Below are 14,849 nucleotides of genomic sequence, written 5' to 3'. Positions count from 1 at the left end.
TGGTAAACTTCTCAACAATTTTTATTTCCGGGAGAAAAATGGTCAAAAAATTCCAAAATCGAAGGCTATTATCCACACTTTTTGAGGAATTTCGGAGGTTACGGGGTCCGGTGGCGAAAAGTCTTGAGGCCCTAGGAGATACATATCAGGATCATATAATGCCGTTTGGAACCATATATGACCGTTATATGTTGTCATAAATGTCTGTGGTAGGCTTGAGTTCACTAAATCGGTGCATGTTGTGAATGGGTAAATTGGCCGTTTTAAAGCAAATTGGATGGTTCCACCCACCTAATTGGACACCCGGAGGGTATTAGGGACCATGGTAAACATCTCGGAAATTTCTATTTCCGGGCTAAAATAGGTCAAAAAATTCCAAAACTGAAGGCTATTATCCACACTTTTTGAGGAATTTCGGACGTCACGGGGCCCGGTTGGCGAATAGTCTTAAGACCCTAGGGGATACTTCTCAGGGTCATATAATGTCGTTTGGAACCATATATGACCATTATATGTTTCATAAATGTCCGTGGTAGGCTTGAGTTCACGAAATCGGTGCAAATTGTGAACGGATAAATTGACCGTTTTAAAGCAAATTGGATGGTTCCACCCACCTAATTGTACTCCCGGGGGGTATTAGGGACCATGGTAAATATCTCGGCAATTTTTATTTCCGGGCAAAAAAGGTCAAAATTTTCCAAAATTGAATGCTAATCCAAAGAAAAGAGGGGCATTTTAATTTTTTTCAAATGTAGCAACACTGCAACAACTAGATTAATGGGCACAATTAAATGAGAGCTAGCTTATCTTACGATGCTTATAATTGAAGATGGATATATATCAAATAAGTAAGGGGTCAATGCAAAACAAATTGGAGAGATTAATTATCAAATAAGAAATCAAATACTTTATTTTTAGTCAATTGGGTTTTTGCCTTTTGAGGTAAGGTTGAGTTTTAATTGAAGCTAAATTTAGAAAGGGATTTATTAATAATTGTCTTACAAATTAATTATGTTGCATAGTATGATCGACTCAAGATAATTAATTGTCACTTGAAACACTTAGTTCTAGGAATAATTTTGGATTAGTAACCTTAGGAAGAAATTCAGAAATTAAATTGGAATTGCCTCTACATGAACATGGCCAGATTCAAAGAACATACGTTACTTCAGTGCTAAGTTGGCTGATATGGACTACAAGAAAACAGAGATTCCACATTGCATCACATGCTCACAACACTATGTTAGTAAATTGAAGTTTAGTACAAGTCGATTCTGTTCAAGTTCGGTTTAAGTCATACTCGAGTTATGATTCAGTTGATTCAGTTTTAGAGATCATATTATTGTTGTTTCTTACTTGATGGATTATTGGGTAACTCATTGGAATTGTAGGTTTTTCAGAGTATAGAAGTACTGCTTAAAGTTAAAGGTACAACAAACAGGACTTGGAGAAATTTATTCTAGTTGCTAGTTTTGTATGAGCTGTTTGAGCATTCTAAAATCAAGATTACATTATTTACAATAAGAAGCATCATGCAACCACATGCCCACAGCACAACTGGTATGGACTTCCAGCGTTCAACATAGTATGATCACTAGAAGTCAATTGGTATCCCCAGTCCACAGCCAGAAACTCATAATTCCTGCAAAGAACCTGAAACCACAGTTTCATTTGTCAGATATTATGCATGCTTCTTATTTGGTTGCAATATAACCCTTAATTGCACCAAAGACTACCTTCCTACCAGGATGATACTGGAAAACAAGAAACAATTAGGCAACTCTAGCAGAGTGGAATTAATAAACATTCAAAATGCTACAGCAACAATGGAGGGATAAGTTAAATAATACCGGCTTTCTATACTATAGAGAATAGATTAATAAACTGACAGAAAATTTCAGAAGGTTAAACCATTACAGGGACTGATGTATCACTACAGGAACACAATTTTCAACCTAGGAGCAGGCCAACGAATGAGGCTTCACAATTCGAGGTAATAGAGTACACAGAGTACAAACATGTGAAAGTTTACAACTATTCTCCGAATAAAGGTTTTTCAGCTGTGCTAAGAACAAATTGGAATAAGATCAATCAACTATTGAAGTTTAATTTTGGTCATGATAATTTGCTAAAAACAAAGTACATCCCAATTAGACTTTGATCTAATTGGAACGAAATTAACTTACATTCAGAGTTTCATTTTATGAGAATGCATCTTATAGGTGATCCCTCAGCACCAAGCATCCTAAGGGGCAAGCAATGAACATTGTATGTTCCTGCAGGGACACCGTCCAGTTTTAGAGCTTCTACGAGTATAATTTCCTGCAGCATAACAATAGGATTAGTACTACTGTCACGCTAAAACTGTTGTGATTCAGATGACATGACACCCTAAATTGCCAGAGCCAAATTTCAAAAGTTACATTCACAATCACAGTTTCACACCTATAATACCCTTTCAATCACAGTGGGAAAAATCAACTTCTATGGCTACATAATGGCCATTGGTTACATACACGAAATCAAACTCAAGGTATTTGCCCCCCTAACGAAGGTCAGGCCATATATTGCTTTACTGAACCTAGTATGGAACCAAATAAACCCAATAAAAAGTCAGGTTGAGTCATCTGAATAAAAAGTTGTGTTTTCAGAAGCTCTGCAAAGCCCCTACCAATTGTTTTGTATGTTGTTTTTCAGAAGCTCCGTCTTGCCCCCAAGGATAACTTTCAGTTCACATAAGTTAGACTGTTGTACTCGAAATTTCTAATCAATGTTAGCTGATATAAGCAATGAGGATCAATTTGAGCAAAGTTCTTACCCTGCTTGCGAGGAAAACAAGATGAGAAGAAGCCAGGTGATCGTATGCAGCAGCAGATAAGTAATCAACTCCTACAACATTGATGTGATATAAGTAAACTGCAAGTAAACTGTCTTATAATATCACAGATTTCAGCATTGTTCATTTATAAACCTCTTCAAAGGATGACAGCAACAAATAATCTACTATGACATTATTAGACTGACAGGTGAAGCAAATTATCTGCAGACTGAAGGGATGTGAAATCCTTGTGAAAAAACTTACCAACAAGCTTGATGTCTGTATTATCCACCAACCATTTTGCCCCATCATTCATGAAACCCACATAGCTAGTATCAAACTCCTTATTGAACATGAGGCCCCTAGCATGACAAAATTACATTTTTAGAATTGTTGCACCTTTGGATAAATGATTGAAGAAAAAGGTGCAGAATATGTCAATGCAGATTGGTTCAAGCTTCGGTACACTCTTCTAGCAATCTTGTGCAGGGAAGCAAATATGATACCACATGCAAGACCTGGCTAGTTGTACCTTGGTCCTTGCCAATAAGCAAATGGATGATCAAGTATGTTCAAGAACAGCACCAGATGTTAAATTTACCTGTCAGTGTTTAGAGTTCTGAAAAGCACACGGCGTACTCCTTTTGGAATGTGTAGTGACTTCATTACATCCGCTGTGAAAAAAAGGTATACATGGTGCTGTCAGTCTATTATTCTGTGACAGCATTTTAGGGATACAAGTGAAACCATTATTCTAGTAGCCTTTTTTCCTCTAAATTTTTCTTAAGCCAAGTAACTAGCTCATGAGAGAAATGGAAACTCTTCGGTCAACCTTTTCAATTAAACTCTACACACACTTTTAAATGCACAAAACAGAAGGTGAACAAACAGAATTTAGGAAGGGTACCAGTTATGTTGCTATCCCTTGGTACATCAACCAAAAGGGCAGGACCTGTAATCAACAACAAACAACAGCAATAAGCAATTAAATGTTGAACAATATCTAATCATTAGCCAAATATTCAAAAATCAAACAAAAGCCAAGTACTATCAATTCAATAAAACCAAAATTTTACCAAATAATAACAAGCATCACCATCATCTAGCTAAACATAACAGCAAGTACCCATAAACACTTATTTTGTGTAATCAACAAGCAACAGCAATAAGCAATTAAATGATCAACAATATCTAATCATTAGCCAAATATCCAAAAATCAAATAAAAGCCAAGTCTTGAGTACAAACAAGACCCACTTAACTCTATTTCGTGTATTAGAGCCATAAAAGACAATGATGTAGCCCGACTAAATCTCAAGTCTTGAGTACAACCACTACGATTCTACGACTTTATAACCAAATAAGCCACTTTACCTGATAAGCTAGAATTAAGTCAACCACAAACACCCATTATATAACACAGAACTAAAATCATTGATCCAACAAATAATTAATTTCCAAAAAAAAACATAATTTATTTGTATTACCATTAAGGACATCAAGATCAAGAGTATCAACATTAAAACCAGCCTCGAGATAGTGATCAAAGAAGTGGCTAGGAGCATCAACATGAGTACCAGTATGAGTGTGAAATTTCATCTTAGAGAAGTTGGCTATGGAACCATTTCTCATGGTCTTAACAAACCATATAAACTGCCCCAAACTATCAGGCATACGGATAAAGTCCGGCATGTTAGGGGTGATGCGGTGGGTGATGTCGATGATCCGGCCGCCTTCCCCGAAAGTCTCTACGCTCTGGTGGATAAGATTGCATGATTCTCCGCCGTATGCGGTGGTGGAAAGGATGAGGAGGAAGAGAAGGTGGTGGTTGGAATTCATGTTGGAGTTTAGTGAAGTTGGTGAGTAAGAGTTTGACACAGAAATACCATTGATAAGGATGTTAAATACTACTACTAAAATCCATATGATTGTACTAGTGGAATACAATAATTGTCAAAGTTGATGATTCACTGTTTCATATGAAAACATCCCGCTCTTTTTCCTACCTCATTCACAATTATTACTCGTTATACTCAACTAGATAATGCCCGATCCATGCTCGAATTTTTAAAAGTTAATACGGAAAAGCAATTGAAATATAGAATTCACTATATAAATGTAAATAATAGTTAATTTATAAATAAATAATAAAATTTTTTAATTTTTTTTTTTTTTTTGACGAAGTTAATTAATTAATTTAGAGTGGGTAGAAAATGTGCATAACAATTAAATAATTAGATAAAAACTAATGCTCTTAGAGGAAAATTAATAATTATGTATAAAAAAAGAATTAGGAGGAAAAATTTCCGTATAGAGTAATAGATACTCCACACCAGTTAGTACTGTTTTAGATTTTAACTTTTGATTATTATTAAAAGGACCAAAGTCTAAAACGTCAAAAATTCAAAATACACTTTGACCGTAGTGTTTTAGATAAAAGGTAAGCCATGTTGATTTTTTCAAAAATTGATCAAATAACGTTGTAATCAAACTTTGACCGTAGTTGAGTGTAAAATTGTAAAATGAGGTGATTATTTAGGTACGGAGAGGGTATAGTTGAAAACAAGGTTCCACAATCCTGAATTCCTGATTACTGTACATGCAAACCGATGAAATTTAAGATATTAGACAGAGATTGTTCTCTTCTGATCAAATTACGATGTGATTTAAACTGTATTCTTAATTTCTTATTCCAAATTCAGAATCCACTATTCTGGAATAGATTAAAATCAAGATCAATCTAATCCAATTTGCATCCAAAGAAGTTAGCCAGCAGATGGCTTTATGTAGAAACAATACAAGACCCTGTTTTGTGTTCATCACAGCAAGTCTGCCATTTTGGGTGTTGGTCGAAACCTGGCTAAATATATAAGCAATTTACATTAATATGTTATGACACAATATCTACTGCAACGTAACGTGGCACAACATATATAATCTCTTCAATCTCTTGCAACCATCAGTTACCAGCCTTACCACATTCCACTTCCAGAACCCATCCTGAATCCACATATCAGAAACGCTCTATCAAGTTGGAGATTCACCTGAACAAAAACATGTGCATATAAATAAGGTGAAGGGGGCATCAAAACAATAATAGGAGCTCCAGCAAATCCAATGCAGAGAAATCCACTTACGGTGGAAGTATCACTTTATTAGAATGCATCTTATAGGTGCCCCCTCAGCAACAGACAGCCGTGGAGGCAAGCAATGCACATTATACATTCCTGCGGGGACATTATCCAGCTTTAGAGCTTCGACTAGAATAATTTCCTGCAGCATGACAAGATGATCAGTGTTATTCCTACTTACTATAGAGTTAAAAAGAGAAGGGATATGTACTTAAAGGTAAAAAGCACAGTGACAAGGAACTCATAAACAATACAAATTTTCCTGTTTCGGATCAATAGAAGAGAATTTAATTGCATGTTGCAGCATATGAGAATGCTATAGTAGGAATTTGGGAAGATGATTGAACATCTGTTAATACCAAGCCATATTAGTGGCAAGAATTTATCCTTCTATAAAAATATAGGCTGAAAATTTATTTCTCAATTAGACACGAGATCATGCCAGCTTGACTGATTTCTATATTATATCCAGTCACAAGTTTAGTTGAATTATCAGTATAAAGTAACAATTATTTTGAGGAGCTTGGGAATTCACAATCTTATACTTCCTTTGTTTATCCAAAATAACAATTCCCTTGTGTGACACCTCACTAGATCTTGCCTTTCCTCTCCAGAGTTATAAAAGGAATAACATGAAGACCCCATACACCGCTTTCCTCCTTAAGTCCTTATCACAAATATTACAATTTTCCACCCTCAAAGCTATCATAAGAAGTTTAACTTAATGCAAATATGTAACCAACTAAAAAAAAAAAAATTAAAGTAGGCTCTTACCTTGCTTTCAAGGAAAACAAGATGAGAAGGAGCCAAGTCATCATACGCAGCAGCAGATAGATAGTCGATACCTACAATGCCAACAGGATTATTAGTTCCATCTTAAGAAGAGAATTTTAACTTTCCTACACAGTTAAATTTTCAGTAATGTTCTTTTATAAGCATCTCAAATTACCATCACCATCTAATATCTATCAGGCCATTGCTGAGGTCTCAAAAGCCAAAATTATATGCAACTAGAACAAATTATCACGATTTTAAATGATATGGGCCATATGGCCTTATTTGTTGATTCAGCTTGCCTCAAGCGCAAGATAAACTACATAATCAAATAGCATTGTAAGGAAAACAAGACATGACTTGACATAATATTTTAACAGAGATAATACTTTGACTGATAAGTGATTAGGAGTAAGTATAAGGACTGAAGGGGTGGTAAAATCATACAGTAAAAAACTTACCAACAAGTTTGATGTCTGTATTATCTTTCAACCATTGAGCACCATCCTCCATGAAACCCACATAGCTAGAATCAAACTCCTTTTTGAACATAAGGCGCCTAAAATGAGAAGAATTATAAATTTCATTATAAATAATAACCTTGAGTCCTTGGGACAAAGCATCAACAGAAGACAAAAAGGAAAAAATTTCCAGCTAAAATTGTCACGGAGATCATTAGATCCTAGCTTCAGTAATTTGGAGAGAGAGAGAGTGAGAGATCAATAACATTGTGAATACATGAGAAATTTTCACCCAGAAAACTATCACTTGACTGGGAATGCAATCTTCGTTTCACAATTTCTACAGGATTCACGATCAGTTAAATTTAACAAGACTAAAAGTTTTCAACAAGTTCTATAGCTGTCCTTTTAATTCAGAGTACAATAATCTATGCTACCACCCATATTTTCTATGAAGTTTATTAGGTACCAAGTTATAAGTCTGCTAGACTAATAAAAGTGCATTCCCAGTTGGACAGTTAGCCCACCTACTTGCCTGTCTAGCTGCTAATGCACTATGCTTAAAGCAGAAAGAAATGAAGCAGCCTAATAACACTCGAGCCAGGCACTACAAGCTTGACTAAGACAAACCCAAAAACATGCAATGATTTCAGAGCTTCTTTCCCCCAAGATTTTTTTTTTCTTCGCTTTTTGACCAGACAAGGAAGGGGCCAGAGGGGAGAGGGGAGGGTGGATTACATAATCAGTTAAGTGACAGTATTTATCCATCTACTCGGAATCCTAATTATCAAGCAAGAAGATAGGCCACAATAGCACCAATGCTTTTGACATGACTCCAGCAAAACTTATGAACTAAAAGATAGCAAAAACACAGTATATTACCCTTTATGAGGTGTGTGAAGTGGCTGATACAAAGCAACAACATGCACCAATAACCCAGCTCATAAAACTTAATGAAGTGGCTCCCACCTAGGTTTCCATCAGTCCATAGGCTTCACCAAGGGCAATAAATATATCAACCCATTTCAGTTGTGACAGCTTATAACACAGTCCTTGTAACAAACTTATGCACGGAAGCAACTAAGACTCCACATCACATGCCAAAAAAACAAACTGGCAAGGCGAGTTGTGATGCTTCATAAGAGCAATATAACTACTAAAGGGAATGGTCTTCTGAAGAAATAATGTGCAAAGTGATTGCAATGAAAATTGATAAGATTTGGGAGGTTAGTAAGATACTTAGATGTCATAGTTGACATCTCCAATAGAACGAACTCCACATGACAAAATGCCAGGAAATTTCTACGCAAGTATGCAGCACACAGCAATATAGTTTGCAAGCAAAATGTAGGATGCAATTTGATCATAAAGTTATCTCTGGCATTTCTTTATTGCGCACACCAAAAGGCAATGAAAAGTCAGCTATCCCTAACACCCAATATTCCATTCTTGTGTACATGTTCCTATAACTATGATAAATGGCTATGGAAAGAATGCCTAATAGATGATCAATTGATCACATATGCCAGCAGAAAGAAACAGCAGGTATCAATTTTACCTGTCTGTGTTTAAAGTTCTGAAAAGAACCCGACGTACTCCTCTAGGGATGTGTAGAGATTTCATCACACTTGCTGTAACAAAAAATGTTCACAATCCCATCAGTCTATTAATCCATTTCAGCAATTGGAAAAGAAGCCCTAGCTTCATTAGCTTCCTAATAACAGAATATGCAATACATCATTTCAAATGCTACAGCAAGTCCATGAATTCAGGAATTCTCAAAGGAAACAAACATGATAGAGGACACTGTAAAACTATGCAGAGTATGTAGTAGTTGTTCTAGTCAATAAGCACTGATCAAAAGTAATGTAAGACTAAGCAATGCTAACATCAAAGGGAAACATGTCAACTTCTAATGAAATAATTTCCCGCCTAAACTATTTTTGACATCATCCTCTTTAGTTCCAAGACTAAATAAATACTTCTTTACAAAAATATTAACAAGATTATGATTACACATTTTTCGAATAAAAGAATAACAGAAATTATTTTCAGAAAATGATTTAAGATTTTACAGACTGACATCTCTACATGTACTGCGCTGCAGTAAACAGCTTACAGACAGAAGTTACAAGAATCATTACTTAACCCCTCTTTTTCATAATACTTACATATAATGCACGCACATCCATTAGAATATAACTTTATCAGCTAATCTCTTTTAAAAAATTGATATAATGCTATGATTTTTACGTTGTAAGTATAAAGAGCAACTAACATCAAAGTTCAATCTCTAAACCCGTGTATGCCTTTTTGTTATCCCTTGGTATTGATAAATCAACCAAGGGTGCAGGAATACTCATCCTAGTGACTAACTGACTTTGCTTTTGACAATCCGAAATCCCACTATAAATTAACTGAACTTTAACAATAATCATCCCAAAAAATGCAACTTACAGCCCAACAAAGTAACAAGTAACACCCTTTTAAACAAATTAATCATTTCTTAATTCACACCAAATGAAGATTACAAACACTTTAGAAAGTACTGAAGTAAATAGCAAATAAAGACAACTCTGAACTAAAAAAAAGTACCAGTTATGTTGCTATCTCTTGGTACATCAACCAATAGTGCAGGACCTGTAATCAACAACAAAACACAGTACACAGTACAAATAAGAAAATCAACAACCAATTAATCACCATCTTAATCATTAAACAAAACACTACCCAAAAATCAACTAATCATAAACAACTAAAGTACTAAACCATCATCAAATTTAATCCCCGTATCAACGAAGAACACGAGAAATATCATTAATAAATAGTCATACGACATCTCAAAAACAACAATCACTAACCCACCAAAGCAATTTAAAAACCAAAATCATACCATTAAGAACATCAAGGTCAAGAGAATCAATATTAAACCCAGAATCCAAATAATCATCATATAAATGACTAGGAGCATCAACGTGGGTCCCAGTATGAGAGGCGATTTTCATCTCAGAATTATTAGCAATGGACCCATTTTTCATACTCTTAAGAAGCCAAATGAACTGACCAACACCATCGGAAGATTCAAAGGCCGGCATATCTGGGTGAATAAGGTGGGTAATGTCGATGATTCGTCCGTTACCGTATGTTTCCCTTCTTTCCGGGGTTACGGCGGCGCCGGAGAATCCGCATGATTCTTCGCCATATGAAGAAGGGTATGCGGAGGTTGTTGCGGCGGAGATGGTGGCGGAGAGAAGGAGGGTTGCGGTGGTGAAGAGGAGGAGGAGATGGAGTTGATGATTCATGGCGAGAGAGTTGGTGGGAAAGATTGAAAGAGGGGAGTTGAAGTTGTTTGGAGTTGGAGAGAATTATTGTTTTAAATAGTGCGTATCATACTCGCCTACTCGGTGACTTATCTGAATTTATTAATCTGATCTGAATTACAATGCTCGGTGACTTATCTGAATTTATTAATCTGATCTGAATTACAATACTCGGTGACTTAATTACGGTACTCGGTGACTTATCTGAATATATTAATTTTATCTGAATATACCAGTAGTTGTAATTTGAAGTTAAATTAACCTTTATCGATTTTTATCAAAACTTATTTTTCTTGAATTTATCTTTATCAAAACTTATTTAACCTTATCAAAATTCATTTTTGGGTTAAATGAGGATAAATAAGGTGAAAATTTGATTTTATTTGAAGTTGAATGGAGAATCAAAAACTAATTAAGATATTCGTGAGAATTGACTAGTAGTCCATTAGTCTATTCTTTTGACTAACAATGAAGTTTTAGTATTTGAGATGAGATTAAACTTTGTCACAAGTGACCTTGCATAATTTGTGTAACCAAGAACCTAATACATGGTAAAACTAATTGGCTCGGAGAGAACGAAGACACTAATTCTTCAAGTTTTTTCATATTGGAATTTTGCGATGTGAATCTGAGTCATAAGATATTGAAAAAATAATAATAACAACAAAGAAGATTGAGATATATGGAGTAATAATTTTCAATAAGAATTGAAAATTATAGAGTACTCCATTATTTAAAGACTTAACTAGTTATATGAAACTCACTAATCGTTAATATACATTGTAATTTATGATTTAATTTTCTTTGAATGAATATGTGTTTTTTTTAAATAATTAACCATGTGTTATATATATATTTCATAGGAGAAGCTCATACGTGTACAAAATGGATAAATGAATGATGTCAACGGGAAGAGAAGCTTTAACCACTTGAGTTATCCCTCATTCTTAAAACACATTTCGTTGTAAGTACTATGTATTTCAAAAATTAGATAGTACGGAGTATGGATTACGAAGTAAATCACAATATAAAAAGGTGTTAATTTTTTTATTATTTTTTTTTTTTTTTAATTTTGTCAATCAAACAAACACTTAGGGGTTGTTTGGTTACACAAAGAAAATGGGGGAAGTGGAAAATCATGGGAATTTGAAAATACATGAGTTGTTTGGTTGACAATAAAAAGTGTAAATGAGGGAATTGCAAATTCATGGGAATTGTGACTTCCCACAAAATATGGGAAGTTAATTACCTAACCCCCCCTAGATAAGTCAAACTTCCCATGATTTGCAACTTCCCTCATGCCAACCAAACAACTTTATACAATTCCCATGATTTTGATGTAGGAATTTAATTCCCATGAAATACAAATTCCCATGGGAAGTAATTTCCCATAGCAACCAAACAACACCTTAGAATCATATTCATATGCTTGCATTTTACCTACATATATGTAACAAAGCTTGGTAGAGTGGGTGGAGAACTCACCTTGTGACCTTGAGATCACGAATTTGAGCCCCACCAACTACATTTGCTTGGGAATATCTCCAATGGTAAGCTACAAAGGCTTGTAGCTTGCTTTGCCATGTCAACTTTTAGAGCTACAACATTTTTAAGCTACAAAGTACTCCAATGGTAGTTGTAGCTTGATTTGCCACAGCAATATTATTTTTATTTAAAATTGTAAAAATAATTAAAAAAAAAAACTATGAAAAGTGAAAGATACAAATTACGATCATTACATTACGAGTGAATTTGTTACGTGAAACCTACTGTCTTGTAACTCCTATTTTTTTTTTTTTTTTTTTAAAAAAAAAGGTCAATATCACTCATCTATATGTCAGTTGATAATAATGAAAATAATATCTTAATATTTATTTTTGTAGCAAAAGATAAAAAATGATATTTTTAATTTAATTTATAAATGTTTAATATTTTCAAGCAGTGTAGCTTAACTCAATAGTACTGCTCAAGAGAGCAAGTACTTTAATAGTGCTCCAATGGTTAAGCAACACTTTTATTATTTTTCATATTTGCAATCAAGTCCTTAAAAAACACCATTGAAATAAGGGGATTCCCTTACCTCTCCCCCTCTACTCTCAAGCGTTTGACCTGCGGAACTGAGATGTCGATTTAGTAAAGTTCTTTATATTACCTTAGTAAAAATAAAATAAAAAAACAATCCTAAACATTGAATTATTTTCCAAATTTACACACTAATAATTCATGATTGTTTTCTTTACAAAAAAAAAAAAGGCTTTTATGAGTGTTGAACTATATGTTCAGGCCCAAATAATGCATGTTGGCCTAAGCAATATACTCCAAGGTCCAACTTTAGCCAGTTTGGCCGAGGTTCTTTATGTTCTTCAACTCTCGATTCTTTTTTTTGCTTATTATGTACTTCGTATCACCCAAATCATTCTATAGTTCTATTTTACCTATGTACTTCAACTCTCAAACCTCACACTACCATTCTATAATACTCCATCAATTACAAGTCCTAGCCTCAAAATAATACCTGTAAGTGGATAAATCGATAGTATTCAATTCGATACTACATGTTTAAAAGTTATGTGCCCTTATATCTTACTATTATTGATCAATCACTACTATACCTTGATCTCATGATAAATTATATCTTATATACAAGTAACTGTTATATCCATTTAATATGTCGCGTCATTGAGTATCAAAATTAACTGGTCCTCTATCATCCGTCACTCCGTTATACTAGCTTTTAAATCCATATGGTGCATGATATAATAGAAGTACTTGGTTACTTAAATTGCTACACAGCCAGTCCACAACTAAGAAAATGTCTTACTCTCAAAAGTTCACTCCAGTAATATACAAGTATATAAGCCGCACATATTTAAGTGAGATCATATGCTTTTATATTGCTTGGACCAGAAAACACATACAATACGTACACATTGTTACTTTATTTGACTTGAGTTTGAAAATCCTTGTTTTTGAAGATTAAATTATGAAGTACGAAGTAGTGCATATCCAACAACAGGTCATTCAACAGCTGTTAACTAAATTGATTTAATGATTGTGAAAGATATGATTCCCATGGTTCTACGAGTTTGGCTTTGTTTATATGGATAATTGCCCAATTTAGGATTTGTTAACTAATGGCTATATACAGTTGAGTAGTTGATTATTCTTTTGTCAACTAGCTTAACTTAATATGAATGTTACCAACCTCAACAATTTAAACAACTTCAACAAAATTTTATAAAAATGCAGCTTCTAAAGAGGATACTACACTAATATAGGCTGTTAATTTTATTATGATTTCTTTATATATTGTTAAAAGGATCTTGCTAACGAACGCCCACGGAGTGTTGAATAGACATTTAAATATCACCTAACGTAGTATTAATTTGGACAAACATGACAAAGTAATTAATGTTAATATTTAACATCTCCGGGGGGGGGGGTGGTTCGTTAGGTTTTACCTTAGTAAAAGGGGTTATAATTTGATGCAATTTACAATATATTCAAAGTTCAATTTGTTGAGAGAATGATAAAGTTCTTTTCATTTTGATGTCTTTGGTCTCTAGCTATAGCATGAGTGCATGACGCTTTACATACAAGAAATCGTTATTTTAATGCGGTTATGATCATATATAACTACAATATTATTATTATTATTATTTTTTTTTTTTTTTTTTTTTTTTTTTTTTTTACAAAAGATACTATTAAAGAAAAACAGAATTGCAACCTAATACTAACTAAAACAAGAACACTTAACAACCTACACATACTAAGTACCATACATGTTAGAAAACTAAACATGTTGGTTATTATTTAGATGGAAGAATAATAAGACTACTTCAAACAACTTTGAATTTGGTTTCAATTTCAAATGGTATTATAGCTTAAGTTTAAAATGATTGTTTTAAGCCCAATTTGACTTGAATAAATAATCCCAACATCATTTCAATGTGAGATCTAATTTACCCTGAATATGGAGTGCAGTTAACTAAGTAATAATCGATGATTGGTAAAATTCAGCATAAAAACTTTATACACATGCATAAAAGAAATGATCAGGAATCAGACATCCTCCACAATACCAACCTTATATCATGCCATGAATGATGAATCATGACCCACAAGAACAATCGGATAAAACTTGGTTGTTATATTCAACTAACTCTGTCCTCAAGCAGCCCCAACCTCCGGTTCTCATTACACTTAACCATATACAAATAACACATTATTGTCCTAGATTTTAGTGCATTCCACCTGGTCCAAGAAATATTTTTAAAAATCATTTTTTTTCTTCAAGTTTTATTTTGTTTATTGATAAACATTAACAGGAAGCTATGAGCTAGTTT

At 34.0% G+C, this 14,849-nt stretch overlaps 1 protein-coding gene and 1 pseudogene across 2 annotated transcripts; both read right to left on the bottom strand.

The window, feature by feature from the left end:
- Positions 1-1,429: 1,429 nt before the first annotated feature.
- Positions 1,430-4,606, bottom strand: LOC145558958 (cyclase-like protein 2; annotated as a pseudogene). The gene is made up of 7 exons (XR_014092631.1): positions 4,305-4,606; positions 3,726-3,770; positions 3,420-3,492; positions 3,083-3,180; positions 2,819-2,889; positions 2,187-2,322; positions 1,430-1,653 (listed from the first exon to the last, which is right to left on the bottom strand). The product of XR_014092631.1 is annotated as a cyclase-like protein 2 (transcript).
- Positions 4,607-5,500: 894 nt separating this feature from the next.
- Positions 5,501-10,553, bottom strand: LOC145558957 (cyclase-like protein 2). The gene is made up of 7 exons (XM_081620334.1): positions 10,077-10,553; positions 9,779-9,823; positions 8,742-8,814; positions 7,184-7,281; positions 6,723-6,793; positions 5,955-6,090; positions 5,501-5,861 (listed from the first exon to the last, which is right to left on the bottom strand). The coding sequence occupies exons 1-6, from the start codon at positions 10,483-10,485 to the stop codon at positions 5,965-5,967; spliced, it is 822 nt and encodes a 273-aa protein (XP_081476460.1). The 5' UTR covers positions 10,486-10,553; the 3' UTR covers positions 5,501-5,861; positions 5,955-5,964.
- Positions 10,554-14,849: the final 4,296 nt, after the last annotated feature.

Source organism: Chenopodium album, chromosome 9 (genome assembly GCF_948465745.1).
Source record: "Chenopodium album chromosome 9, dcCheAlbu1.1, whole genome shotgun sequence".
Taxonomy (NCBI): domain Eukaryota; kingdom Viridiplantae; phylum Streptophyta; class Magnoliopsida; order Caryophyllales; family Amaranthaceae; genus Chenopodium; species Chenopodium album.
The sequence above is the reverse complement of the archived record's forward strand: the minus strand, read 5'-3'. Positions and strand labels throughout refer to the sequence as shown.

Bases quoted from the DNA above. Each gene is read 5' to 3' on its own strand.
- LOC145558957 (XM_081620334.1), bottom strand. From the start codon at position 10,485: ATGAATCATCAACTCCATCTCCTCCTCCTCTTCACCACCGCAACCCTC. The intron at 7,282-8,741 runs GTAAAATTGATA...TTCTCATTTTAG, and splicing joins AGAACTTTAAACACAGACAG to GCGCCTTATGTTCAAAAAGG. The intron at 6,091-6,722 runs GTAAGAGCCTAC...GTCATGCTGCAG, and splicing joins TTGTTTTCCTTGAAAGCAAG to GAAATTATTCTAGTCGAAGC.